This window comes from Salmo salar, chromosome ssa16 (assembly GCF_905237065.1).
Source record: "Salmo salar chromosome ssa16, Ssal_v3.1, whole genome shotgun sequence".
Classification (NCBI taxonomy): Eukaryota; Metazoa; Chordata; class Actinopteri; order Salmoniformes; family Salmonidae; genus Salmo; species Salmo salar.
The window spans coordinates 25,459,340-25,485,980 of NC_059457.1; the positions used below are offsets into that span (position 1 = coordinate 25,459,340).

The 26,641-nt window shown below is 41.5% G+C and overlaps 1 protein-coding gene across 3 annotated transcripts in view; it reads right to left on the reverse strand.

The window, feature by feature from the left end:
- LOC106573450 (semaphorin-3E) overlaps positions 1-15,971 on the reverse strand; it is a 50,929-nt gene extending 34,958 nt beyond the window's left edge. For 2 of the 3 annotated variants that reach the window (XM_014148510.2, XM_014148511.2), the window contains exon 1: positions 14,950-15,971. In XM_014148510.2, coding sequence (XP_014003985.2) covers positions 14,950-15,064 — 115 coding nt within the window. In that variant the 5' untranslated portion in view covers positions 15,065-15,971. The remainder of the gene's footprint in view (positions 1-14,949) is intronic. The other variant, XM_014148509.2, reaches the window with a different exon arrangement.
- Between the last annotated feature and the right edge of the window lie 10,670 nt (positions 15,972-26,641).

Consider the following 26,641-nt stretch of genomic DNA (forward strand, 5'->3'; position numbering starts at 1 on the left):
ACTCCAATACTCTAGATTAGTCCAATGTCTGCCAGTCTCTGGTATTTATTTAGCTAATAACCAGATTGAAGCTCTATAAAACTGTCTGTGTTGGAATTCTAGTGAAGCTCCTGCTTCAAGTCAAGCGTGAGGACAGAGATAGATGGAGATGGTAGAAGAGAGATAAATCATGTTTTGGCTCCTTGTCTCCCTCCGCCTCTTCATTTGGCCCGCTGTCTCCACCCCACCATGACACATGCCAGCAGTAACAACCTCTCATTAGACATACAGCATAATGGAATGCTTGTTTTACCCGTGAAGAGTTCATTACAGGGATACAATACGAAGATAATGCAAGTCCGCATATAATTTCAGACATATAATGTATTCTAAGGCTCTGTTAGTGTTTGTATTTGTTTTATGAGGATGTCCGTTCTTGTCATTACAATTCTATGGTTAGATCATCCCTCTGGCTGCCATCTTTAGACAATCATACAGATGTGGCGATGGAGCACTAGGATTAAAGGTTTTGATTGGCGGAAAGCCATGCCCAATGAGAGTGTATTAGGCTCTCATAAAGTGAATTTAAGGTCTTTGGAGGAGCTGCATGCAGGGCTTAAGGTCTGTTCTTCTCTGGAGACTGGAGACAGTCTGTGATTGTAACACGATACAAAAGGAGATTTTCTAAGCTGATTATTATGAAAGTCAATTGAGTTCGACGGAAAATATCACCAGTGTTGGAAAATAACTGATCCTACACGTGTGGTGAAATGTTCAGAGAAGAGTTGCAGGAGAGGAAAGAGGATGAGATGAGTGGAATGGAATGGAATGGAAGAGAGGAGAGAGATAGTGATAATATGAACCCTTACAGAAACTAAGATGGAATGTCAATGTCAGAGCTCTGAAGGATCCATATGGATGGCCTTGGAACCTCTGATGACATTCCCAAAATAATTCAGACCTGTAAACGCAGTCCTGGAGGGCGTCCATTTGAGAGCATATTTCCACAGATATAAAGGGCAGATTCTATTGATCTCTATAGTATAGCACCTGTGAACCAGACATAAACTGGGTCCACATCCAGAGAAAACCAGTCCTCTCCTCCACCCTGTTCTCCTGGCTAGCAGATATTATGATAATATTGTGATTGTTATTAGCCCTGAGGAACTGAACTAAGAGTTTAACCACATACCTCTCTCTCCCTGATCTGCCTTCAAGGCCTGTACACGCTAAAGCATTCCCGCTATTCGCTGTGTGTGTGTGTAAGTCGGTGGGTATGTCGTTGGGTATAAATGCAGGCAGAGACCATGAGACACATTAAAGCGTAGATGTTTTTCATTCCATAATGATAGGATAAGCCAGCAGCCTTCTACAGCATGCTTTACCAGCCAGAACACGCTACAAATGAGAGAGCGAGGAAGAAGTTCAGGGTTGACTGTGGTAGTCTCTCTCTCTCTCACTCTCTCTCTCTTTCAATGACTCGGGTGAAATATGAACGTTTCCATTGGACACAAACTGGTTGAATCAACTTTGTTGGATTTGCAAAAAGTCATCAACCTGTAGTGTTTTAAAATAATTTTAAAAAGAATTGCAAAGATTGAAATTAGGTTAAACTTAATCTGAAATACAATGACTAAACCTGAGTAACAGGTTGTTACATCAAACTAATTTCAACATAATCATCCAAAACTATGTATATGTTGAAAACATAACCACCTGGCCAAAAGGAAAACCTACGTGAGAATGTTGTTCATTGACTACAGCTCAGAGTTTGACACCATAGTGCCCTCCAAGCTCATCACAAATATAAGAACCTTGGGACTGAACACCTTCCTCTGCAACTGGATCCTGGAATTCCTGAAGGGCCGCCCCCAGGCGGTAAGGGTAGGCAACAACACATCCGCCATGCTGACCCTCAGCACTGTGGATCCTCAGGGGTGTGTGCTTAGTCCCCTCCTGTACTCCCAGTTCACCCACGAATGAGTGGTCATGGACTACTCTGACACCAAGTTTTCAGACGACACAACAGTGGTAGGACTGATCACCAACGACAATGAGACAGCCTATAGGGAGGAGGTCAGAGACCTGGCAGTGTGGTGCCAGGACGACAACCTATTCCTTAACGTGAGCAAGACAAAGGAGGTTATCGTTGGACCTATCATCGTCAAACACACCAAAACAGTGGTGAAGAGGGCACAACAATGCCTATTCCGCCTTAGGAGGCTGAAAATATGTGAGATCCTCAGATCCTCAAAAAGTTATACAGCTGCACTATCAAGAGCTGACTGCAGGCATCACCACTTGGTATGGAAACTGCTTGGCATCTGACCGCAAGGCGCTACAGAGGGTAGTGCATATGGCCCTGTACATCACTGGGGCTGAGCTTCCTGCCATCCAGGACCTCTATACCAGGCGGTGTCAGAGGAAGGGCCAAAAAATTGTCCGACTCCAGCCACACAAGTCATAGACTTTTCTCTCTGCTACCGCACGGCATGATAGTCTTGTTTTCTCATAGTCTGAGTGTCCTTTAGTTTTTTGGGGGAAAACTTCAAGGTGGCTGTCATGTGCCTTTTACTGAGGAGAGGCTTCCTTCTGGCCACTCTACCATAAAGGCCTAATTGGTGTAGTGCTACAGAGACGGTTGTTCTTCTGGAAGGTTCTCCCATCTCCACAGAGGAACTCTGGAGCTCTGTCAGAGAGACCATCAGGTTCTTGGTCACCTCCCTGACCAAGGCTCTTCTCCCCTGATTACTCAGTTTGGCCAGGCGGCTAGCTCTAGAAAGGGTTTTGGTGGTTCCAAAATTCTTCCATTTAAGAATGATGGAGGCCACTGTGTCCTTGGGGAACTTCAATGCTACAGAATTGCTTTGGTACCCTTCCCCTGTTCTTTTCCTCAACACAGTCCTGTCTCGGAGCTCTACGGACAATTCCTTCAACCTCATGGCTTGGTTTTTGCTCTGACATGCACTGTCAACTGTGCGACCTTATATAGAGAGGTGTGTGCCTTTACAAATCATGTACAATCAATTAAATTTACCACAGGTGGACTCCAATCAAGTTGTAGAAACATCTCAAGAACCATGAATGGAAACAGGATGCACCTGAGCTTAGTTTTGAGTCTCATAGCAAAGGGTCTGAATACTTAAGGTATTTCAGTTTTATTTTACTTAATAAATTAGCAAAAATCTTTTTAAACCTGTTTTCACTTTCTGATTATGTGGTATTGTGTGTAGATTGATGAGGAAAAACATTTATTTAATCCATTTTAGAATAAGGCTGTAAAATAACAAAATGTGGAAAAAGGGAAGGGGTCTGAATACTTTCCGAATGCACTGTACTAAACACACACACACACACCTATATTAAATATACGGAACAAAAATATAAACACAACATGTAAAGTGTTGATTTTTAATGATCTGAAAATAAAAGATCCCGAAATATTCCATATGCACAAAAAGCTTATATCAAATCAAATCACATTTTATTTGTCACATGCGCCGAATACCATAGGAATAGACATTACTGTTAACCTCTTAGGGCTAGGGGGCAGTATTTACACCGCCGGATAAAAAACGTACCCGATTTAATCTGGTTACTACTCCTACCCAGTAACTAGAATATGCATATACTTATGAGATATGGATAGAAAACACCCTAAAGTTTCTAAAACTGTTTGAATGGTGTCTGTGAGTATAACAGAACTCATATGGCAGGCAAAAACCTGAGAGATTCCTTTACAGGAAGTGGCCTGTCTGACCATTTATTGGCTTTCTTTGACATCTCTTTCCAAAACAAAGGATCTCTGCGGTAACGTGTCACTTCCCACGGCTCCCATAGGCTCTCAGAGCCCGGGAAAAAGCTGAATGTCGTCATTGCAGCCCCAGGCTGAAACACATTATCGCCTTTGTCAAGTGGCCGATCAGGGGACAGTGGGCTTAGGCGCATGCACTGGTCGCCCCAGTCTTTCTTTTTTTTCCTCTATTTACCGAAACGCAGATTCCCGGTCGGAATATTATCGCTTTTTTACGAGATAAATTGCATAAAAATGTATTTTAAACAGCGGTTGACATGCTTCGAAGTACGGTAATGGAATATTTAGAATTTTTTTGTCACGAAATGCGCCATGCTCGTAACCCTGATTTACCATTTCGGATAGTGTCTAGAACGCACGAACAAAACGCCGCTGTTTGGATATAATGATGGATGATTTGGGACCAAACCAACATTTGTTATTGAAGTAGAAGTCCTGGGAGTGCATTCTGACGAAGAACACCAAAGGTAATAACATTTTTGTTATAGTAAATCTGATTTTGGTGAAGGCTAAACTTGCTGGGTGTCTAAATAGCTAGCCCGTGATGGCTGGGCTATGTACTTAGAATATTGCAAAATGTGCTTTCACCAAAAAGCTATTTTAAAATCGGACATATCGAGTGCATAGAGGAGTTCTGTATCTATAATTCTTAAAATAATTGTTATGCTTTTTGTGAACATTTATCGTGAGTAATTTAGTAAATTGTTAGCAAATTCCCCGGAAGTTTGCGGGGGGTATGCTAGTTCTGAACGTCACATTCTAATGTAAAAAAGCAGTTTTTTTATATAAATATGAACTTGATTGAACAAAACATGCATGTATTGTATAACATAATGTCCTAGGGTTGTCATCTGATGAAGATCATCAAAGGTTAGTGCTGCATTTAGCTGTGGTTTGGGTTTATGTGACATTATATGCTAGCTTGAAAAATGGGTGTCTGATTATTTCTGGCTGGGTACTCTGCTGACATAATCTAATGTTTTGCTTTCATTGTAAAGCCTTTTTGAAATCGGACAGTGTGGTTAGATAAAGGAGAGTCTTGTCTTTAAAATGGTGTAAAATAATTATATGTTTGAGAAATTGAAGTAATAGCATTTTTAAGGTATTTGAATATCGCGCCACGGGATTAGACTGGCTGTTGCGTAGGTGGGACGATTTGGTGCCACCTACCCTAGAGGTGATCAGGCCTGCCACGTTTGTGTCGTCAGCACACTTAACAATGGTGTTGGAGTTATTTTTTGCCACCCAGTCGCGGGTGAACAGGGAGTACAGGAGGGGACTAAGCACGCACCCCTGAGGTACGCCAGTGTTTAGGATCAGTGTGCCAGATGTGTTGTTGCCTACCCTTACCATCTGGGGGCTGCCCATCAGGAAGCCCAGGATCCAGTTGCAGAGGGAGGTGTTTAGTCCCAGGGTCCTTAGTTTAGTGATGAACTTTGTGGGCACTATGGTGTTGAATGCTGAGCTGTAGTCAATGAACAGCATTCTCACATAGGTGTTCCTTTTGGCCAGGCGGGAAAGGGCAGTGTGAACTGCGATTGAGATTGCATCATCTGTGGTGCGGTATGCAAATTGGATTGGATCTAGGGTTTCCGCGATGATGGTGTTGATGTGAGCCATGACCAGCCTTTCAAAGCACTTCATGGCTACCGCCGACAGTGCTACGGGGCGGTAATGATTTAGGCATGTTACCTTGGGCACAGGGACCATAGTGGTCTGCTTGAAACATGTAGGTATTACAGACTCGGTCAAGGAAAGGTTGAAAATGTCAGTGAAGACACTTGCCAGTTGGACCATGCATGCTTTGAGTACACATCCTGGTAATTCCTCTGACCCCGGGTCTTTGTGAATGTTGACCTGTTTAAAAGGACTTGCACACATCGGCTACGGAGAGTGTGATCACGCAGTCATCTGGAACAGATTGTGCTCTCATGCGTGCTTCAGTGTTGCTTGCCTCAAAGAGAGCATAAAAGGTATTTACCTCATCTGGTAGGCTCGCGTAACTTGGCAGCTCGTGGCTGTGTTACCCTTTGTAGTCTGTAATAGTTTGCAAGCCCTGCCACATCCAACGAGCATCAGAGCCGGTGTAGTAGGTTCCAATGTTAGTCCTGTATTGACTCTTTGCCTGTTTGATGGTTTCACCACATTTGACCACTTCCGTATTGAGCGAGTCACTGGTAATTCCTGCTTTAGTATTTGCTGTAAGAAGGAATAAAAAGGATGGAATTATGGTCAGATTTGCCAAATGGAGGCCAAGGGAGAGCTTTTTATGCGTCTCTGTGTGTGGAGTAAAGGTGGTTTAGAGTTTTTTTTCCTCTGGTTGCACATGTGACATGCTGGTAGAAATAGGTGAAATGGATTTGTTTGCCTGCATTAAAGTCCCCGGCCAATAGGAGCGCCACTTCTGGATGAGCACTTTCTTGTTTGCTTATGGCCTTATACAGCTGGTTGAGTGCGGTCTTAGTGCAAGCATCGGTTTGTGGTGGTAAATAGACGGCTAAGAAAAATATAGATGAAAATTAGCTTTGTATATAACATTAGACATTACACACCAGCTGTTATTGACAAATAGACACACACCCCCGCCCCTTGTCTTACCAAACGTAAATTTTATGTCCTGCCGATGCACGGAAAACCCAACCAGCTCTATATTATTTGCGTCGTCGTTCTGCCATGACTCGGTGAAAAATAACATAATACATATCTTTTCGGTCAAAAGAGACGGTAGCAACATTATGTACAAAATAAGTTAAAAACAACATGAAAAAACGAACAAAATAGCACAGTTGGTTAGGAGCCTGTAAAACTGCAGTCATCCCATCCGGTGCCACTATACACAGATATCTCTTATATACCCTACCGGACAAAAGTTTTAGAACAGCTACTCATTCAAGGGCTTTTCTTTATTTTTACTATTATCTACATTGTAGAATAATAGTGAAGACCTGACAACTATGACATAACACATATGGAATCATGTAGTAACCAAAAAAGTGTTAAACAAATCAAAATATATTTTATGTTTGAGTTTCTTCAAATAGCCAAACTTTGCCTTGATGACAGCTGTGCACACTGTTGGCATTCTCTCAGCCAGCTTCATGAGGTAGTCACCTGGAATGCATTTCAAGTGCAGTCACAAAAATCATCAAGCGATATGATGAAACAGGCTCTCATGAGGACCGTCACAGGAATGGAAGACCCAGAGTTACCTCTGCTGCAGAGGATATGTTCATTAGAGTTACCAGCCTCAGAATTTGCAGCCCAAATAAATGCTTCACAGAGTTCAAGTAACAGCCACATCTTAACATCAACATTTCAGAGGAGACTGCGTGAATCAGGCCTTCATGGTCGAATTGCTGCAAAGAAACCACTACTAAAGGACACCATTAAGAAGAAGAGACTTGCTTGGGCCAAGAAACACGAGCAATGGACATTAGACCGGTGGAAATCTGTCCTTGGTCTGATGAGTCCAAATTTGAGATTATTGGTTCAAACCGCTAGGTGAACGGATGATTTCCACATGAGTGATTCCCACTGTGAAGCATGGATGATAATAAGAAGATGAGACATACTTTGGCCAAGAGACACGAGCAATGGACATTAGACCCGTGGAAATTTGTCCAAATTGGAGATTTTTGGTTCCAACCGAAGTATCTGTGATTTATTTAGATTTCAAGATACACTTAACCAGCATGGCTACCACAGCATTCTGCAGCGATACGCCATCCCATCTGGTTTGCTCTTTGTGGGACTATGATTTGTTATTCAACAAAACAATGACCCAACACACCTCCAGGCTGTGTAAGGGCTATTTTACCAAGAAGAAGAGCAATGCAGTGCTCCATCAGATGACCTGGTCTCCACAATCCCCCTACCTCAACCAAATTGAGAAGGTTTGGGATGAGTCGGACCGCAGAGTGAAGGAAAAGCAGCCAACAAGTGCTCAGCATATGTGGGAACTCCTTCAAGACTGTTGGTAAAGCATTACAGGTTAAACTTGTTGACGGAATGCCAAGAGTGTGCAAAGCTGTCATCAAGGCAAAGGGTGGGCGATTTGAAGAATCACAAATATAACACTTTTTTTGGTTACTACATGATTCCATATGTGTTATTTCATAGTTTTGATGTCTTCAATATTATTCTACAATGTAGAACATAGTAAAAATAAAGAAAAACCTTTGAATGAATAGGTGATCTAAAACTTTTGACTGGTAGTGTATATCTCTAAGATGTATATCTCTCACCTGCTGCACGTAACAGGTGCAAAAGGTGCAAGCAGATAGTGGATTAGAGACTATATATAAGAGTATCAAAAACGAACAATTCAAATGTCACATACAAAAGGAAAGAGACAACAATTTGGGCCACATTACAATATCAGAAGCAACAGATTATGTGACATTTAAATTGTCAATTTTTGATACTCTTATGCTATAGTCCTCGTTAATATGCATTGACTCCCCATTCGCCAGTCTCTAATCCCCTATCTGCTTGTACCTGTTGCGCCTGTTACGCACAGAAGGTTTGACTTAAGTACGTGTCTTCTTAATTTGTTTGTACAGCACTGATGAAGGTATGAGACCAAAACATACAGTATGCGCCGTTCCTTTTTTATATAGCACCTTTCACTTTTTGTATTATTTCAAGCATGGATTAAATTAATTCTATTGTTTTTGCATCTTGGCCTCCTTGCGTTATACATTTTCATGGTTTTTAGTGTCAGTACTTTATATTATATTGTCTGTATTTCCCCAGGTACTGATCTCAGAGGATGTGGGCCAGAGCAGTGTTGATGGAAAATTAGAAGGAAGTAGATGTTATTGCAGAGTACTGGATCAAAGACCAAACTGTGTGGTGGCCCCCAAATAAATATGACAAAGTAATAAATGATTGGTCCACACACTCTCTTAAATGGAAGTCATTCCAGCTTCTGAGGATAAAACTGACATCGGGTAAATGGAAGATACATTATACTTGAAAATGCAATAAGTGAAAACTGCTGGTTGTTAAAAATGGCTGTGCAATTGTTCGAAACCTCACCCCACCATTCAGAATCAAAACAGCAATGTGAAGATGTCAATCCCCAAAGCCAGTGAAGTGGAGATCCCCAAGAGAAACAGAAAGATAAGTACATTACAGTTATTTGTAATGGGTATGTTTAAACACACATTGACAGTTTGTGTAAATTCAATTTGCTTGGCATGGTTTTTATTCTGTATCTTTTTTTATTCTGTATCTTTTTATTCTGTTGTGTTTAGAATCCCATGAGGAATGTACTCTCCCACCACCAGCAACTACCGCCTCCAAGTTACAGTGCGTAAGTATGGTAGCCTGCAATGCTGATTACTAATCAACCACTTGTCCCTAAACCCTAGCCACTGAACAACCGTCTTGCCTTTTGATTGACTGGGAGGATATTTTACCGCATTACTTTAACTGATCCTTTCAAATCTACAAGCGTGTGTGGAAGCCTCAACCCAGACAGAATCACTCAATTTTTCACCATTGTTAGTGTTGTGAAACAAATGTGAAACTGAGCTGACATCCATCTGGATCACCAGGCTAGGGGGTAGGGGCTTGGGAGGTTAACTCCCAAGCCCCTATTCTGTTGTAGAATTTTAGTTTAATGTTTGGTAATGTGTTTAGGTTTACTTTTTAAGTCTTCCACTTCAAAAAACCCATGACACATGTTTGTAGAAAAAGGCTGGATGGTATTTTACACTTGCATGTTTATTTTCAAGCAAAGGTCTACCCAAGCCCCCATCAAAATTTGCCCTGAAGAACCAGAACCTGTGCCACTGCTACCAAGAAGCAAAAGGCTAAAACGCAGCACAAGCCACCAAGTAATGACGGTGAGGACCAATCTTCACAATTTAAGCCAACTCCTTACTCTTGACCATTTTGTCTCAGAAAGCTATTCTAATTTTAAAAACAATTGGTGTGATGTCGTCCAAACTTTTCTTACAGCAAATTCTCTTTGTCTCTCACATGGCTTAACCCTGGAGCATGAGGGCTTGGTCTCCTTCTGACTTCTTAATTGTTGAATCCCCCTCACCAAATCGCTGCAAAGGATCAGACACTTTTCCTGTGACAGACGCAAGTATGAAACTCTCCATTTCAAATTTTGGTTGAAAGTTTGGTAAAATTAGATTGTGTTTAGTTTGCCTTACAAATTTGTGTAGAAAGATGCTGGACGTTATGTTACACTTGCATGTGTTATTTTTGTAGGCCAACCCAAGCCCCAACTAAAATCTGCTCCGACGCACCAGAAAGCCAGTGCCACTAAGAAGCAAAAGGCAAAAACCCCCTGCAAGCCACCAAGTATTGGTGGTGATGGGTTATGGCAAACTAAAACACCACACAAGCCACCAAGTGTGGGGATAGAGAAATGGCAAACTAAAACGCAGCGCAAGCCGCCAAGTGATTATAGTGAGAGGATCCATCACAACTTAAGCCAGCTGCCTTTTCTCATTCTTGACTGATGTATTTGGGGAAGGTATTCTAATTTAGCAAGAATTGCCATGATGTCCAATATTTTATTGCAGAGAATTTGAGCTTTCATGCTCCAGGGATATGTCCTGTGGGAGACTCTGCTTCTGCCTCTTCAGATGAGAGATCCCCCTCACCAAAGCGTTGCAAAGGATCAGACCCTTTTCCTACACCAGAAGCAAGTATGACACATTTCTTTTTAAACCATTTTTAATGATATTGAAATTAAGCTGTTTATACTTGGAAGTGAACAAATGTAAAACTACTTTGTTTCAGACTTTCAAGAGGCATATATCTCCTTTGTGAGATCCGTGACCTCTTAAAGACCGTCACCCTAGTCCGGTTGAGGAATTTAACTTCAACCTGAACGAAACGGAGGAAGATTTACTAAAGATGGAAGAGCAGCTAATGGAGAACGATTTTTGAAAATACATGGTGAGAAATTAAATGTTTCATTGGTATGAATTGAATGACATATTGCCATGTAGTACTGTATGTTAAAATCCTGTACATGTGTAATGCATTAGAGTCCTTTTGTAAAATTACATTTTATCTCATAATAAATTATCTGAAAGCTGGGGGGAAAGACATCCCGGACTGGGTGAAGAGAGTAATGCACTGGTAAACTGTTACATATTTGTTACACTTTTAAATTAGGTCATGGTGTGTTGCTTGTGAAGTACCTATTTTGTGTTCTAGACTGAAACCAGACAAATGGCCTCATGTCAATGATGAATATGAAAGGAAACAAAGGGAAGAGGGCCTTTGAGGACTCCAACCTTTGCAGCGTCATTGTAGGTACAGTGGAATCCAAATCATGACATTTTACGACATTTGAATATCTTCTCTAGATAATATTTGTTTTCCCCCTTTACAGCAGATGTGAGTCTTGGCGAATCAAAGACTACAGAGGCAGGAATACTACAGCTGATGTCAACCTGCCTGAAATATACACCCGACCGCAAGGGGGGCAGTGCGAATGCCAATGAGTAAGGGGATGAAAATTAAAGGCATGAAAGCCTGTTCCGAAGCCTGTGACAGAAATCCATTTGGGGTCTTTTTTATTTATGTTTTTGCATTGTAAATCTATTTTGTGATGCAATACATTTTTTATTTCAACCATTCTTGACTTCGACACAGTTTTAACACGGACAAAGGTTTACCCAATGTTGTTCCAAGTTACTGCTCTAATTGTGTTACACAGAATGACAATAGCCAACAGTAGTATAAACCCTAAATCTGGAAGATACATTTTGCAGCATGAGTAGAAATGTATCGGGGTGCTTTTCAAGAGCATTCTGGTTGATACAGTTTGTTTTCCTATTCTTGACTCAGGCTATTATCCTTATGTAATGTAAAGAAGCCTACATCACAATGGCAACTACTCCTAATCATCTACTTAACACACTTCATGGATTGGTGTTAATCCCCGTTGAATTCATGGTGTGTTTTGGGTAAATCAGATCATAATGTGTTCTTAACCTCACACCTATATTTAAATGTAGTTGATTATTCCTCAAGTATAATAATCAACTTTTTACCGAAATAAAATAACTGTAGGCTGTCTTTTTCAGTGGGTGAATAAAGGTTGAAATCTCATTGATCAACATCTCAACTAAATATTACCCACATTTACACGTTCAAATGACATGGTATGCCCAGTGGGTTATTACTGTTATTGCTGTGGCGTTTATGATTGAACACATCAGCAAAGCCCAACACACAGCAAGGGTCTCTGTCAATATACCCGCATATCATGCTCCACTAACCAAACAAACTCTACTCTCTCCCTCCCTGTTGTTCTCCTTTCTCGCTTTTTCTCTCAATTTCTTCTCTCGCTCTTCTCCCTTTCCTTCCCTGCCTCCTGGCCTCATCTCTCTCTTCCTTCCTACCCTTCCTCTTATTTTCCCCTCACTTTTTCAATTATTCATGAACTTTCTACCTCTCATTTCATCCTCTCTCCATTCTCTTTCCTTCTCCATCTATATAATAAGGTAATTCAATGGGAGATTCTATCTAAGCCAGCGTGGTGATGAGGGAAAATATTGCTGTTAAAGACAAGCCATAGCCAGGCACAGTGAGCCCTCATAGCAGGGTGCCATGTGGATATACCACGCTGTTCGTTCCTGTTCCATGCCTCTGCCCCTTACACATATACAATTTATTGACCATAAAAATTCCACACGTACTCTCAACCATGGCCGACACCTTTTTTACGTGGAATTATATGTGTTACTGTTCCTATAGAATTTAAAGAAACCGTGGAGAGAGAAGAGATGTGTTTACTACAGACTGTTATCTACAAAGTCAGAGCCTCATAATCCCTAAAATATACTATTTAAATAAGCAGACGAGACAACACACACACAATGCACACACACATGCAGACACACGCACCAGTGCATACACACCACTATACCCTCAGGAGTATTCCCCTCTCTTAACCCACCGGTATAACAGTAGAGAAAGCCACATTGTGGAATGCCAACCACTGTGGTCTGAGGAAAAAAACAATCCTCTTTTCAACAACAAGAAGAACAACAAAAAACACTCTAACATGAACCCAAGACAGTCAGGGAGAAAACACACACTTCACTAAACACACTTCACTATGCCATATCTGAGGTTAAAAACTCTGACATTGAGTCATCTTTATACTAATTGACAGTTTCTCACAGCAGAGACTGTGTAGGTCTTAGATAACAGTAGATAACGATACTCTACACACAGTATTAGTCAAAAGTTTGGACACACCTACTCATTGAAGGTTTTTAAAAATATTAAATTATTTTGTACATTGTAGAATAATAGAATAAGACATCAAAACTATGAAATAACACATGGAATTATGTAGTAACTAAAAAAGTGTTAAACAAATAAAAATACATTTTATATTTGAGATTATCTAAAGTAGACTCCCTTTCCCTTGATGACAGCATTGCACACTCTTGGCATTCCCTCAACCAGCTTCTTGAAGTAGTCACCTGGAATGCATTTCAAATAACTGGTGTGCCTTGTTAAAAGTTCATTTGTGGAATTTCTTTCCTTCTTAATGCATTTGAGCCAATCAATTCTGTTGTGACAAGGTAGGGTTGGTATACAGAAGATAGCCCTATTTGGTAAAAGACCAAGTCCATATTATGACAAGAACAGCTCAAATAAGCAAAGAGAAACGACAGTCCATCATTACTTTAAGACATGAAGGTCAGTCAGTGAGGAACATTTCAAGATTATTTAAAGTTACTTCAAGCGCAGTCGCGAAAACCATCAAGCGCTATGATGAAACTGGCTCTCATGAGGACCGCCACAGGAAAGGAAGTCACAGAGTTACCTCTGCTGCAGAGGATAAGTTTATTAGAGTTACCAGCCTCAGAAATTGCAGCCCCAAAAAATACTTCACGACCAACACATCTCAACATCAACTGTTAAGAGTAGACTGCGTGAACCAGGCCTTCATGGTTGAATTGCTGCAAATGAACCACTACTAAAGGACACCAATTATAAGAAAAGACTTGCTTGGGCCAAGAAACACGAGCAATGAACATTAGACCGGTGGAAATTTCTCCTTTGGTCTGATGAGTCCAAATTTGAGATTTTTGGTTCCAACCGCTGTGTCTTTGTGAGATGCAGAGTAGGTGAAATGATGATCTCTGCATGTGTGGTTCCCACTGTGAAGCGTGGACGAGGAGGTGTGATGGTGTGGCGGTGCTCTTTATTTAGAATTCAAGGCAAACTTAACCATCATGGCTACCACAGCATTCTGCAGCAATACGCCATCCCATCTGGTTTTCGCTTAGTAGGACTATCATTTATTTTTCAACAGGACAATGACCCAACACCTCCAGGCTGTTTAAGGGCTATTTGACCAAGAAGGAGAGCAATGCAGATGGAGTGCTGCATCAGATGACCTGGCCTCCACAATCACCCGACCTCAACCCAATTGAGAAGGTTTGGGATGAGTTGGACTGCAGAGTGAAGAAAAAGCAGCCAACAAGTGCTCAGCATATGTGGGAACTCCTTCAAGACTGTTAAAAAAGCATTCCAGGTGAAACTGGTTGAGAGAATGCCAAGAGTGTGCAAAGCTGTCATCAAGGCAAAGGGTGGCTACTTTGAAGAATCTCAAATATAAAATATATTTTGATTTGTTTAACAGTTTTTTGGTTACTACATGATTCCATATGTGTTATTTCATAGTTTTGATGTCTTCACTATTATTCTATAATGTAGAAAATAGTAAAAATAAAGAAAAGCCCTTGAATGAGTAGGTGTGTCAAAACCTTTGACTGTTACTGTATACGGGCACACATGAGCAATTGAGGAGAGCAATACCTTATTTCTGCAGGTTGCATCATGTTTTCCCACTCTCTATAATTTGTTCCAATCAATATACACTATTGATCAGCTCGTCCCCACGGCAAATGGATGTCATGGAGCAATTGGAAAATGACTGTCGGAAAGTTCAGGGGTTGTGTAGAGGTGTCTACATGTCATATTTTCACTGGCACACCTGTCTGATTCTCAATGTACTATAACGTAGCTGGAACAAGAATGTTCGTTTCCATAAAGCATGCTTTGACTAGTTAGAACTTTAGTGTACATTGCATGGATATGTCATTAATGCTGATGCTTAGCCAATGTCTACACTCACTCCAGTGCCTGATGCCTACCTTTATGGGAGAGTCGTATCCTGGGGTAGACACTCTGGGCTGAGTGTGCTGAGCTCCACAGGAAAACACACATCATCAGAAACACACTCCTCACACACTCCATCCTGACACACATACTCACAATCAATCACACACACACACAAACACACACACACACGGTCACTAAGCAGGGAGTAAGCCAATCCAGAGTGAATCAACACTCAAGTCCAAGGGAAGAGTAGGAAATATCCAACCGGGGGAGTCCAGGTTCAATGACAAGGGTCTGTTATATTGAATCAGATATGCAGTTTCATCCTCCAACTATCCTCTGTAGGAAAAGGCAGTAATCCAGTCTCTGACCACAGGTAACTCACAATCCACTGTGTCCTTCAACTGCACTCCTAAAGCCTGTACTGTTCTGTGTCAGTCTGTAGGGACTACTGCAGTCGTGTCACTCTTTATGAGGGAAGATCCTATACGACTACTATTTTCTGAATGAGAGGGTGTGAGGAATGCAGCTCTTCAAACCAACTGTTTCAGGCAAGGGAGAGAGCACTCCAGCTGTTACAGTCACGGCTGCATGACCACTGCTGTTCTCTGTCTGTCTGTCCAACTCTGTTTGTCTGTACAGTATCTCTTGTCCTTCTTGTCATAGGGATGTTGTATCTTCTTTCTGTCTGAGCAAATGAAGGAAAACGTATACTGCTGCTAATCCTTCCAAAGTGTTGATGTAAGTTTTGTCCTTCTGCCTAAGGCAGAACTGCCGTATCCTCAGCTTGTTTTCTTTCAGGATCCAACGGAGGCGGTGTCTTTCTGGCTGCTAGCCTAGGAGACGCAGTAGAGGCAGAGAGGAAAGGGAGACTCGTGCCCGACGTGTGGTCTCTGCTCTGAGAGGGAGGAGATGGTCTCCCTCATGTTCTCTCTCTCTTTCTCGTGTTCTCTCTTCGCTCTCTCGCTCGCTCTCTCTCTCTCTCTCTTCTCACTGAACAGGCAGGGATTATCCAAACAACTGTGCTTACTAGTGTGAACTGCTTCCACTGCTCAGAACAGAGGATACATACCAGAATGTGTGTGTGTCATTCATTCCTTCTCCTGCTCATGGCTGACTTTTGACCCCGGCTAATGAGAAGAAATATCTCTCTACCATTAACCACCCCCCACCCCCCTCCCCTCTCTGACAGCTGAAGTGCAGTCTGCTGTGTGTCTCTAAGGGTCAGCCTCTCCCCCACACACTCCAAGAAATACTGCCCTTCTCCACGCCGCAGAGCACCACACAGCGCAGCCGTCCACCTTTCTCTTCCTCTCTTCCCTCTATCCCTGTCCTCCTCCACTCCTTACTCAATCCTCTACCACCCTTCTCCTGCAGCATTAACATGGACCAGAGACAAAGTTTATCCAGCCTTTTAAGTTTCTTCCTTTTATTTTCTCTCCCTTTCTTTTATCCTCTATGTCCCGTATTTCTCACTCTTCATTTTCTTGATATAAAAAATTGTACTCTCACTTGCCACTTTCCTTCTCTCCTGCTATCTCCATTGTATCTCTTGTATTTTCCCTTCCTCTCTCATTCCCTCCCTTCTCTCTCATCTGTCTGAGGCCCTGTTATGTGTGTACTCTTCTCCAGAAGATCCTGCTGTTACGGACTGTTCCTTCTCCAGAGTGTGTGTGTGTGTGTGTGTGTGTGTGTGTGTGTGTGTGTGTGTGTGTGTGTGCAGCCTGTAACAGATATTGTCAACACTCCTTAGTATGTTTATAAAACTGTAACATTGAACAAAGCTATAGCTCTTTGGAGTCCACTTTCCTTCAGGTGTTTTCTCTCTTTACATTTTCTTCAAAGAGACATTAATTTCTCTGATTATCTTCAGTCTTTAGTATATGTAAAGACAAGATTAAATCAAGAATCGTCTGATAGGTGACAATATTACTTGTGAATTACATATGCTGTTTTAGGCTGAGTTTCTGTACAGCACTTTGTGACATCAGCTGATGTAAGAAGGGCTTTATTGTAACGACCGTCCAAAGGAGTAGACCAAGGTGCAGCGTGGTGAGTGTTCATCTTATTATTTATTATAAATCAGAACACTGAAACAAAATCATAAACAAACGACCGTCACGTCTTGCAGGCTACAACAAGCAGTACAAAAAAAATAATAAGATCCCACAACTACAGGTGGGGGAAAGGCTGCCTAAGTATGATTCCTAATCAGAGACAACGATAGACAGCTGCCTCTGATTAGGAACCATACTCGGCTCAACACAAAGAAATAGACACCATAGAATGCCCACCCCACACCCTGACCTAACCACATGGAGAAACAAACCGTCTCTCTCAGGTCAGGGCGTGACATTTATAAATACATTTGATTGATTGATATTATCATTTACATATTACATTTACATTTAAGTCATTTAGCAGACGCTCTTATCCAGAGCGACTTACAAATTGGTGCATTCACCTTATGATATCCAGTGGAACAACCACTTTACAATAGTGCATCTAAATCTTTTAAGGGGGGGGGTTTAGAAGGATTACTTTATCCTATCCTAGGTATTCCTTAAAGAGGTGGGGTTTCAGGTGTCTCCGGAAGGTGGTGATTGACTCCGCTGTCCTGGCGTCGTGAGGGAGCTTGTTCCACCATTGGGGTGCCAGAGCAGCGAACAGTTTTGACTGGGCTGAGCGGGAACTGTGCTTCCTCAGAGGTAGGGAGGCGAGCAGGCCAGAGGTGGATGAACGGAGTGCCCTTGTTTGGGTGTAGGGCCTGATCAGAGCCTGAAGGTACGGGGGTGCCGTTCCCTTCACAGCTCCGTAGGCAATCACCATGGTCTTGTAGCGGATGCGAGCTTCAACTGGAAGCCAGTGGAGAGAGCGGAGGAGCGGGGTGACGTGAGAGAACTTGGGAAGGTTGAACACCAGACGGGCTGCGGCGTTCTGGATGAGTTGTAGGGGTTTAATGGCACAGGCAGGGAGCCCAGCCAACAGCGAGTTGCAGTAATCCAGACGGGAGATGACAAGTGCCTGGATTAGGACCTGCGCCGCTTCCTGTGTGAGGCAGGGTCGTACTCTGCGAATGTTGTAGAGCATGAACCTACAGGATCAGGTCACCGCCTTGATGTTAGTGGAGAACGACAGGGTGTTGTCCAGGATCACGCCAAGGTTCTTAGCACTCTGGGAGGAGGACACAAGGGAGTTGTCAACCGTGATGGCGAGATCATGGAACGGGCAGTCCTTCCCTGGGAGGAAGAGCAGCTCCGTCTTGCCGAGGTTCAGCTTGAGGTGGTGATCCGTCATCCACACTGATATGTCTGACAGACTTGCAGAGATGCGATTCGCCGCCTGGTTATCAGAAGGGGGAAAGGAGAAGATTAATTGTGTGTCGTCTGCATAGCAATGATAGGAGAGACCATGTGAGGATATGACAGAGCCAAGTGACTTGGTGTATAGCGAGAATAGGAGAGGGCCTAGAACAGAGCCCTGGGGGACACCAGTGATGAGAGCGCATGGTGCGGAGACAGATTCTCGCCACGCCACCTGGTAGGAGCGACCTGTCAGGTAGGACGCAATCCAAGCGTGGGCCGCGCCGGAGATGCCCAACCCGGAGAGGGTGGAGAGGAGGATCTGATGGTTCACAGTATCAAAGACAGCAGATAGCATTACAATCATGATTGCATTTGCTGTCACTTTTGATAATGGTGTTTTCCGTTAATGGAACATTTGCGCTTATACCCTACTACCATGTCCGTATTGCTGCGTGTCACATCTACTACCACTCCTCCCCTCTGGCGTTAGACGTCGCCGGTTTACTAAGCACCGGTCCTGGCATTCATCATTATGCGCACCTGCGCTTCATCATTAGGCACACCTGGACTCCATCACTTCACTGATTACCTCCCCTATATCTGTCACTTCCTTAGTCAATACTGCCTGGGAATGGAACTATGTGTTTAATTTCTGTACGCTAACTGTGTTTCTTGTTTTGGTCCATTTATTATTAAACTCACCACCTGCACTTGCTTCCCGACTCCCAGCGTCAACGTGAAGAAATAGCCTAATAGTGTATCAACATTTTAGGTTAAACGTTCCGATCTGTTGTTTATTTTAATTGAACCTTTATTTAACTAGGCAAGTCAGTTAAGAACAAATTCTTAGTTACAATGACAGCCTACCCCGGCCAAACCCAGATGACGCTGGGCCAAGTGTGTGCCGCCCTATAGGGCTCCCAATCACAGCCGGATGTGATTCAGCCTGGATTCGAACCAAAGACTGTAGTGACACCTCTTGTGCTGAGATGCAGTGCCTTAGACTGCGGTGCCACTCGGGAGCCCAACGTTTTTTTTATGCTAGTGGTTGTATTAATTTGGGATCTATCGCATCCGACAACTGTCCCAGACTATGTTTGGAATATTTATTTCTCGCACACAATAGAAGAGGTGGACTTTTGTACTAAAGGGTTAGTACTTTTGCTGTTCGTTAGGCTTTCTCATCTTGTTGGCTGATGAAAAGTAAATGTGGACAGTTCTTCCAATATGTTCAATATGCAGCTCAGAATTGGATTAGGGCGCGTGCAGTTGCATCCCCGATGTTTCTGACTTGTAGCCTGTGAGAAAGACCCGATCATCTGACAGAGAACCATGTGAGTGAGAGATACTTAGGACTGCACAGCACACTCAGGAAGAAGGGCACAAAGCAACACTCCGGACCGCAAAAGGCATGGATTTTTTTTTAGGGTGCATTACCGCCACAAAGGGGATGCCGCCGTGGAATTCGAGGCATTATCAAGTGCTTGTAAAATTGTGAATTAGAGACTATTGGAGTGTGTACAGCCTGCGCAAAAAACAAAGTAGAGCACATGCCTTTCAAGCGACTATTTACAAATCATCAGACTGTCATCATGCAGCCTTACAATGCATTAAAAATCCAAACATATAGCCCAACGTTTGTAGAACAACTAAAGTTACATTAATAACTCTAAATTAAGCATATAGGAGTACCTGTTTCTTTCTTAAAAACCTCTTTTAGCACACGAAACGCTATCGGGCAACTATAACAATATCCGGTGAAATTGCAGAGAGCGAAATTCAAAATACAAAGTATCGTAATATTAAACATTCATGAAAATACAAGTGTCATACATCATTTAAAAGCTTAACTTCCTGTTAATCCAACCGCGTTGTCAGATTTCAAAAAGGCTTTATGGCGAAAGCATACCATGCGATTATCTGAGGACAGCGACCCACACCAAAATACTTTTTCAACCAGCACAAATAGTGATTAAATAAATCACTTACCTTTGAAGATCTTCCTCTGTTTGCAATCCCAAGGGTCCCAGCTACACAATAAATGGTTGTTTTGTTTGATAAGGTCTTTCTTTATATCCAAAAAAGTATGTTTAGTTGGCGCCAATGATCTCAGTAATCCACTCGTTCAACATGCATACAAACGAATCCAAAAAGTTACCGGTAAAGTTCGTCCAAACAAGTCAAACGATGTTTCTAATTAATCCTCAGGTAATCTAATATCTAAACAAACAATAATATGAAGAATAGACGGAGAATAGAATGTTCAATAGAGAAGATGAATAACGAAGATCACGCACCTCATTCACGCGCCAACAAGACTACTTTTCTAATGAGAGACACCTTGTAGTTCTTCCAACTACTTGCTCATTTTTCAAAAAACAAGCCTGAAACCCTTTCTAAAGACTTGACATCTAGTGGAAGCCATAGGAACTGCAATCTGGGTCCTATCTATTTGTATTTCCCATAGGCTACCACTGAAATGGCCTGTGACGTAAAAAAAAAACGAATTCCCAGATGGATTTTCCTTGGGTTTTCACCTGCCATATCAGTTATGTTATACTCACAGACATTATTTTAACAGTTTTAGAAACTTCAGAGTGTTTTCTATCCAAAAATATGCACATCCTAGCTTCTGGGCCTGAGTAACAGGCAGTTTACTTTGGGAACGTCAGTCATCCGAAATTCCGAACAAAAACCAGTCTCCAAAACAGATTAACCCAGATTAACCGCACAACACAGAATTGCCGCATGTGCGCACTCCCTCAAATCGTTTGGAGAAAATATTTATATTTTATTCTGCTTTGTTCAATTGTAGTCTTCGCACTATTAAATAATATAAAATAACAGAATTATAAGCAAATCTTGTCTGCTAAATGAACTAGTGTAGCCCACAGGCATTTGGCATAGCCACATCAGGACTTACAGTTTTTCTCAATTGCTAAAACACTAAAACCCATTGGCTGAACAAAGTTCTCAGTTGCCTGGACTCATTTAGCTAATTATGCAGTCTGTTGTCAATACCTTAAACCATTTCACATGGTAAAACAGAATTTGCAGATTTCACTTAGACTTTTCAGCAAAACTCTAAACACATTCTCATTCTCAAAACATACTGGTAAACACAAGTGGCAACAATCAAATACAAATAGAGAACACATGTCATTGATTGAACACAACCACTCAAAATTGATTTAACCTGTTTCAAATGATGTGATACAACCAATATAAGCCAGTTCAGAGAGCAAACAGGTTGTTGAAGGTGGGAAGGAGAAAGTCTGAGAATGGATAGAAGAAACAATGTGAGAGGACGAGGACGAGTGCGTATGCGAGGTGGGTGACGAGGAGGAAGAGGAGGAGGAGGGCGAGGAAGAGGAAGACAAAGAGTGGAAATATCTGATGAAATTCGAGCAACAGTTATAGACCATGTTCTTGTCCATGGACTGACAATGAGGGAAGCAGGACTTGCAATAATGCAATACGACTCAGAGAAATCCAGGAACGAGTGATACAAGACAACACACACTTCCAGGGAATCGACAGTGTGAGCATTTCCACAATTGACCGTGTCCTCCATCGTAACAGGATGCGAATGAAACAAGTATACAGAGTACCTTTTGAGCGCAACTCACCAAGGGTGAAAGAACTGCGAAGTCAGTATGTGCAAGTAAGTGTACATTCAGAAAAAGGTTGTCTACAGTACTAACACATACTATGTGAATGATATTACTCTTCAGTACATACAATGTATGTGAATCAGAAGTGCATACAGTAGGCATAATTGTACTCTACAGTATAGCACTGTCTCTGTACGACTTACAAAATCCTACATACAGTACATTGTATTTCTATGCAGACAATATTTTAATTGGAATCCTTGGACAGACCCCATGAGTTCATCTTTGTCGATGAAGCAGGCTTCAATCTAACAAAGAGGAGAAGGAGAGGCCAAAACATGATTGGACAGCGGGCCATTGTTGAAGTCCCTAGTCAACGAGGTGGCAATGTCACAATCTGTGCTGCTATCAGCAACCATGGTGTTCTACATCACCATGTTACACTCGGGCCATATAACACCCAGCACCTTCTAAGGTTTATTGCCAATCTAAGAGATATTTTATTTGAGCAGCAGGTTCAAGAGCAGCAGGGTCAAGAGCTAAATGAGAATCCCATTCCCACCTATGTGATAGTGTGGGACAATGTCAGTTTCCACCGAGCTGCTCAGGTAAGGGAATGGTTTAACCTCTTGGGGCTAGGTGGGACGCTAGCGTGCCACCTGTGGTGCACTCCATCAACAGCAGGTGCATTTCAAGAGCGGCAAATTTGAATCCAAATAAATGTCAAAATTCAAATTTTTCAAAAATACAACTATGTTACACCATTTGAAAGATAAACATCTCCTTAATCTAACCACGTTTTACGATTTCAAAAAGGTTTTACGGCGAAAGCATAAATTTAGAGTATGTTAGGACAGTACATTTACAAGAGTTGTGTGTAATGTTTTGTCAAGTCAAAGACAGGGTCACCAAAACCATAAAACCAGCTAAAATGATACACTAACCTTTTACAATCTCCATCAGATGACACTCCTAGGACATTATGTTAGACAATGCATGCATTTTTAGTTCTATCAAGTTCATATTTATATACAAAAACAGCGTTTTACTATGGCATTGATGTTGAGGAAATCGTTTCCCTCCAATAACCGGCAGTCAAGTCAGCGTCACAAATTAAATAATTAAAATTAGAAAACATTGGTAAAATATTATATTGTCATTTAAAGAATTATAGATTTACATCTTTTGAACGCAATCAACTTGCCAGATTTAAAAATAACCTTACTGGGAAATCACACTTTGCAATAATCTGAGCACTGTGCCCAGAAAAATACGCGTTGCGATACAGACTAGACGTCATGTTGGGGAGATCTAAAATCGAAAATACTATGTAAATAATCCATTACCTTTGATTCTCTTCATCAGATGTCACTTCCAGGTATCACAGGTCCATAACGAATGTAGTTTTGTTCAAAAAAGCTCATCATTTATGTCCAAAAATCTCCGTCTCGTTAGCACATGATGTAAGCCAGCCGGACTTCTCGTCATGAACGAGGGGAAAAAATATATTTCCGTTCGTTCAAACATGTCAAACGTTGTATAGCATAAATCATTAGGGCCTTTTTTAACCAGAACATGAATAATATTCAAGGTGGACGAATGCATAGCCTTTTATAACGTATTGGAACGAGGGTACCCAACATGAAGTAGCGCCAGGTGTCTAATGGGACATCACCGTTCCATGGCTCTTGTTCGGTCAGATCTCCCTCCAGAAGACTCAAAACACTTTGTAAAGGCTGGTGACATCTAGTGGAAGCAATAGGAAGTGCCAAAATATTCCTAAACCCCTGTGTTTTTCAATGGGAGAGGTTTAAAGTCAATACAACACATCAGGTATCCACTTCCTGTCAGAAAATGTCTCAGGGTTTTGCCTGCCAAATGAGTTCTGTTATACTCACAGACACCATTCAAACAGTTTTGGAAACTTTAGAGTGTTTTCTATCCATATATAATAAGTATATGCATATTCTAGTTACTGGGTAGGATTAGTAACCAGATTAAATCGGGTACATTTTTTTTATCCAGACGTGCAAATGCTGCCCCCTAGACCCAACAGGTTAACATCAATGGGCAGTTTATGAACTTGTACCTCCCTCCATACTCGCCTTTCCTGAATCCGATTGAGGAGTTTTTCTCCTCTTGGAGATGGAAAGTGTATGATAGACAACCCTACACCAGAGTAAATCTGCTGCAAGCCATGGATTTAGCCTGTGGTGATATAGGTGAGGAATCATGTCAGGGCTGGATACGGCACACAAGAGGCTTCTTCCCCCGTTGCCTCGGGAGGTACAATGTTGCTTGTGATGTCGACGAAGTGCTCTGGCCTGACCCAGCCCAAAGACAAGAAGAAGCACATTGATCACGTTTACTCCTTTGATTTTTGTCCCTTTTAGAATTGTATACTGTAGTACAGTGCATTGTAGGCTGTATACTGTACAATGGACAAATTGTATGGCCCTGAACATTGTGCTTTCCATTTATTAACAGTACTGACTGCTCAATAGATTTTGACTGGTTGCAGGTTCATATCAACAAAGAACAAGAATTACAGTATCACAGACACAAAGGACAAGTTTGTGAGATGCAGGGTACAGTACTGTAAAAATAGGGGTACAAGGAGGAAGAACAAAAAACAAAATTGCAAAGAGCAAAGCAGAGTAGTAATTTCTGATCAATTTTGAGCTACTATGATAGAACATGTTTTCGTTCGTCAAAAGAGAATGACGGAAAAATATAAATATTTTTTTTACATAAAAAAATGTACTTCTCCCTGAGAATTGTATGTTTTGAACAATGTGTTTTCTGTTTTTCGGTGTATTGTTTACAGACTGCTTGAGAGTGTATATCATTTTGATCACTTTGTTTATGATTTGAGAGCAGTGTTTGTTTTGAACACAGGTAAAACTGTTTTGAGGCGAATGTTTCATTTTGCCTGTCTGGAGTCAGAGGTTATGTAAATAGCGCTTGAAGATTAGGTTTTGTGTGTAATGTTTTCAGGAAATGGAGCAAGGTTTCAGAAATTGTGTTTTAACAATTGAGAAAAACTGTAACATACAGTAAGGACAACTCAAGAATAATGCTATTCTTTTCTACTGAAATAGACTATATTTTCTTCATATCATGCTTCTTTAGACTTGTCTAAAATAAATAATGCATTTATTGTGAAGGTGTAGGCTATATTACATGGATTTAATATACTTTTTTAAATGGCTTGTAGGCTGTGTGTGGAAGCCAGGAAATGTTAAATGTGTTTATGATCATTAACGGTCAATTACCGTGAAACCGACAGTTATTTAGCTATCAGAGCAGCTCCCAGATCACTGCACCTGTACATAGCCCATCTATAATTTAGCCCAAACTACTACCCCTACTGTATTTATTTATTTTATTTATTATTTTGCTCCTTTGCACCATATTATTTATATTTTAACTTTGAACTTTCTTCAAATTATAAATCTACCATTCCAGTGTTTTACATGCTATTCTTTATTTACTCTGCCACCATGGCCTTTTTTGCCTTTACCTCCCTTATCTCACATCATTTGCTCACATTGTATATAGTCTTATTTTTGTCTACTGTATCATTGATTGTATGTTGTTTTACTCCATGTGTAACTCTGTGTTTTTGTATGTTGTCGAACTGCTTTGCTTTATCTTGGCCAGGTCGCAATTGTAAATGAGAACTTGTTCTCAACTTGCCTACCTGGTTAAATAAAGGTGAAATAAATAAAATAAATACATTTGCTTGACAAACACCGTCTGGCAAAATGTTGAGACCACCATAGCCCTACTCATGACCATTGATGTCATATTCCTCTAATTACAGCCCTTCACACATAGGTATATTGATTTCCTTACACATTATGTGCAAGATAAGTGTAAAAGGCAGGAAATAGGACCGCATCTCAAAAGAGACCAATCACTTGCTTCATAAATTAATAGAGAAAGAGGTCGTTAGAGAAAGAGAGAGAGAACAAGAGCGAGAGATGAGAAAGAGGTCGTTAGAGGGAGAGAACAAGAGCGAGAGAGAGAAATTGATGGAGTGCAAGCGGTTGACAGATATTTAGTATCCATCAGCATGTGACAGATTCTTTGAATGTTTACTTTAGGGACAGACAGAGAGGATCATGGTCCATAGAGGCAGCTGTCCTCCCAGAGGTCTGATGACTCTACCTCCCAAGCTGCACCTGTTAACTGGCAGAACACAATAGAGCTCTCATTACACACACACACATGAATCCTAGAGCCGACTAAGTGAAATATCTGTTGATGTGCCCTTGAGCAAGGCACTTAACCCTACTTGCTCCTGTAAATTGCTCTGGATAAGAGTGCCTGCTAAATTACTAAAATGTAAATGTAAAAATGTTATAAATCATCATCTGTTGTGGAGGAGGTGAGTGGAATGGCCACCAAATTATTGTCCACATTTGAAATCACTTTTCTGTGAATCTTCTTATTATACTCCTCAGTAGTGATCATTCAGATATCTAACATTGGCATTCATAGTATACACCCTTTCATTCCTCCTTCTTTCTCTACCAGCTGTCTGCCCTCGATCTCTCATGAATGATCTCCTTACCCCTCTCTCTTTCCCTGTTTCTCTTTCTCACGTGGGACTAAGGGGAGTGAGGAGTCTGTGTGATTATACTGTAGGCAGTGTTGTTTTCCAACATTCCTTTATTTACCTAGAATCAGGAATCAGGCAAAAGCTGGCGAGGAGGTGGGTTTGGACATATTTCGATATAGGTATTCTGAAGTCTGGAAATATTTAAAACATTTGATCTTGACATATTTCACTGTTTTCC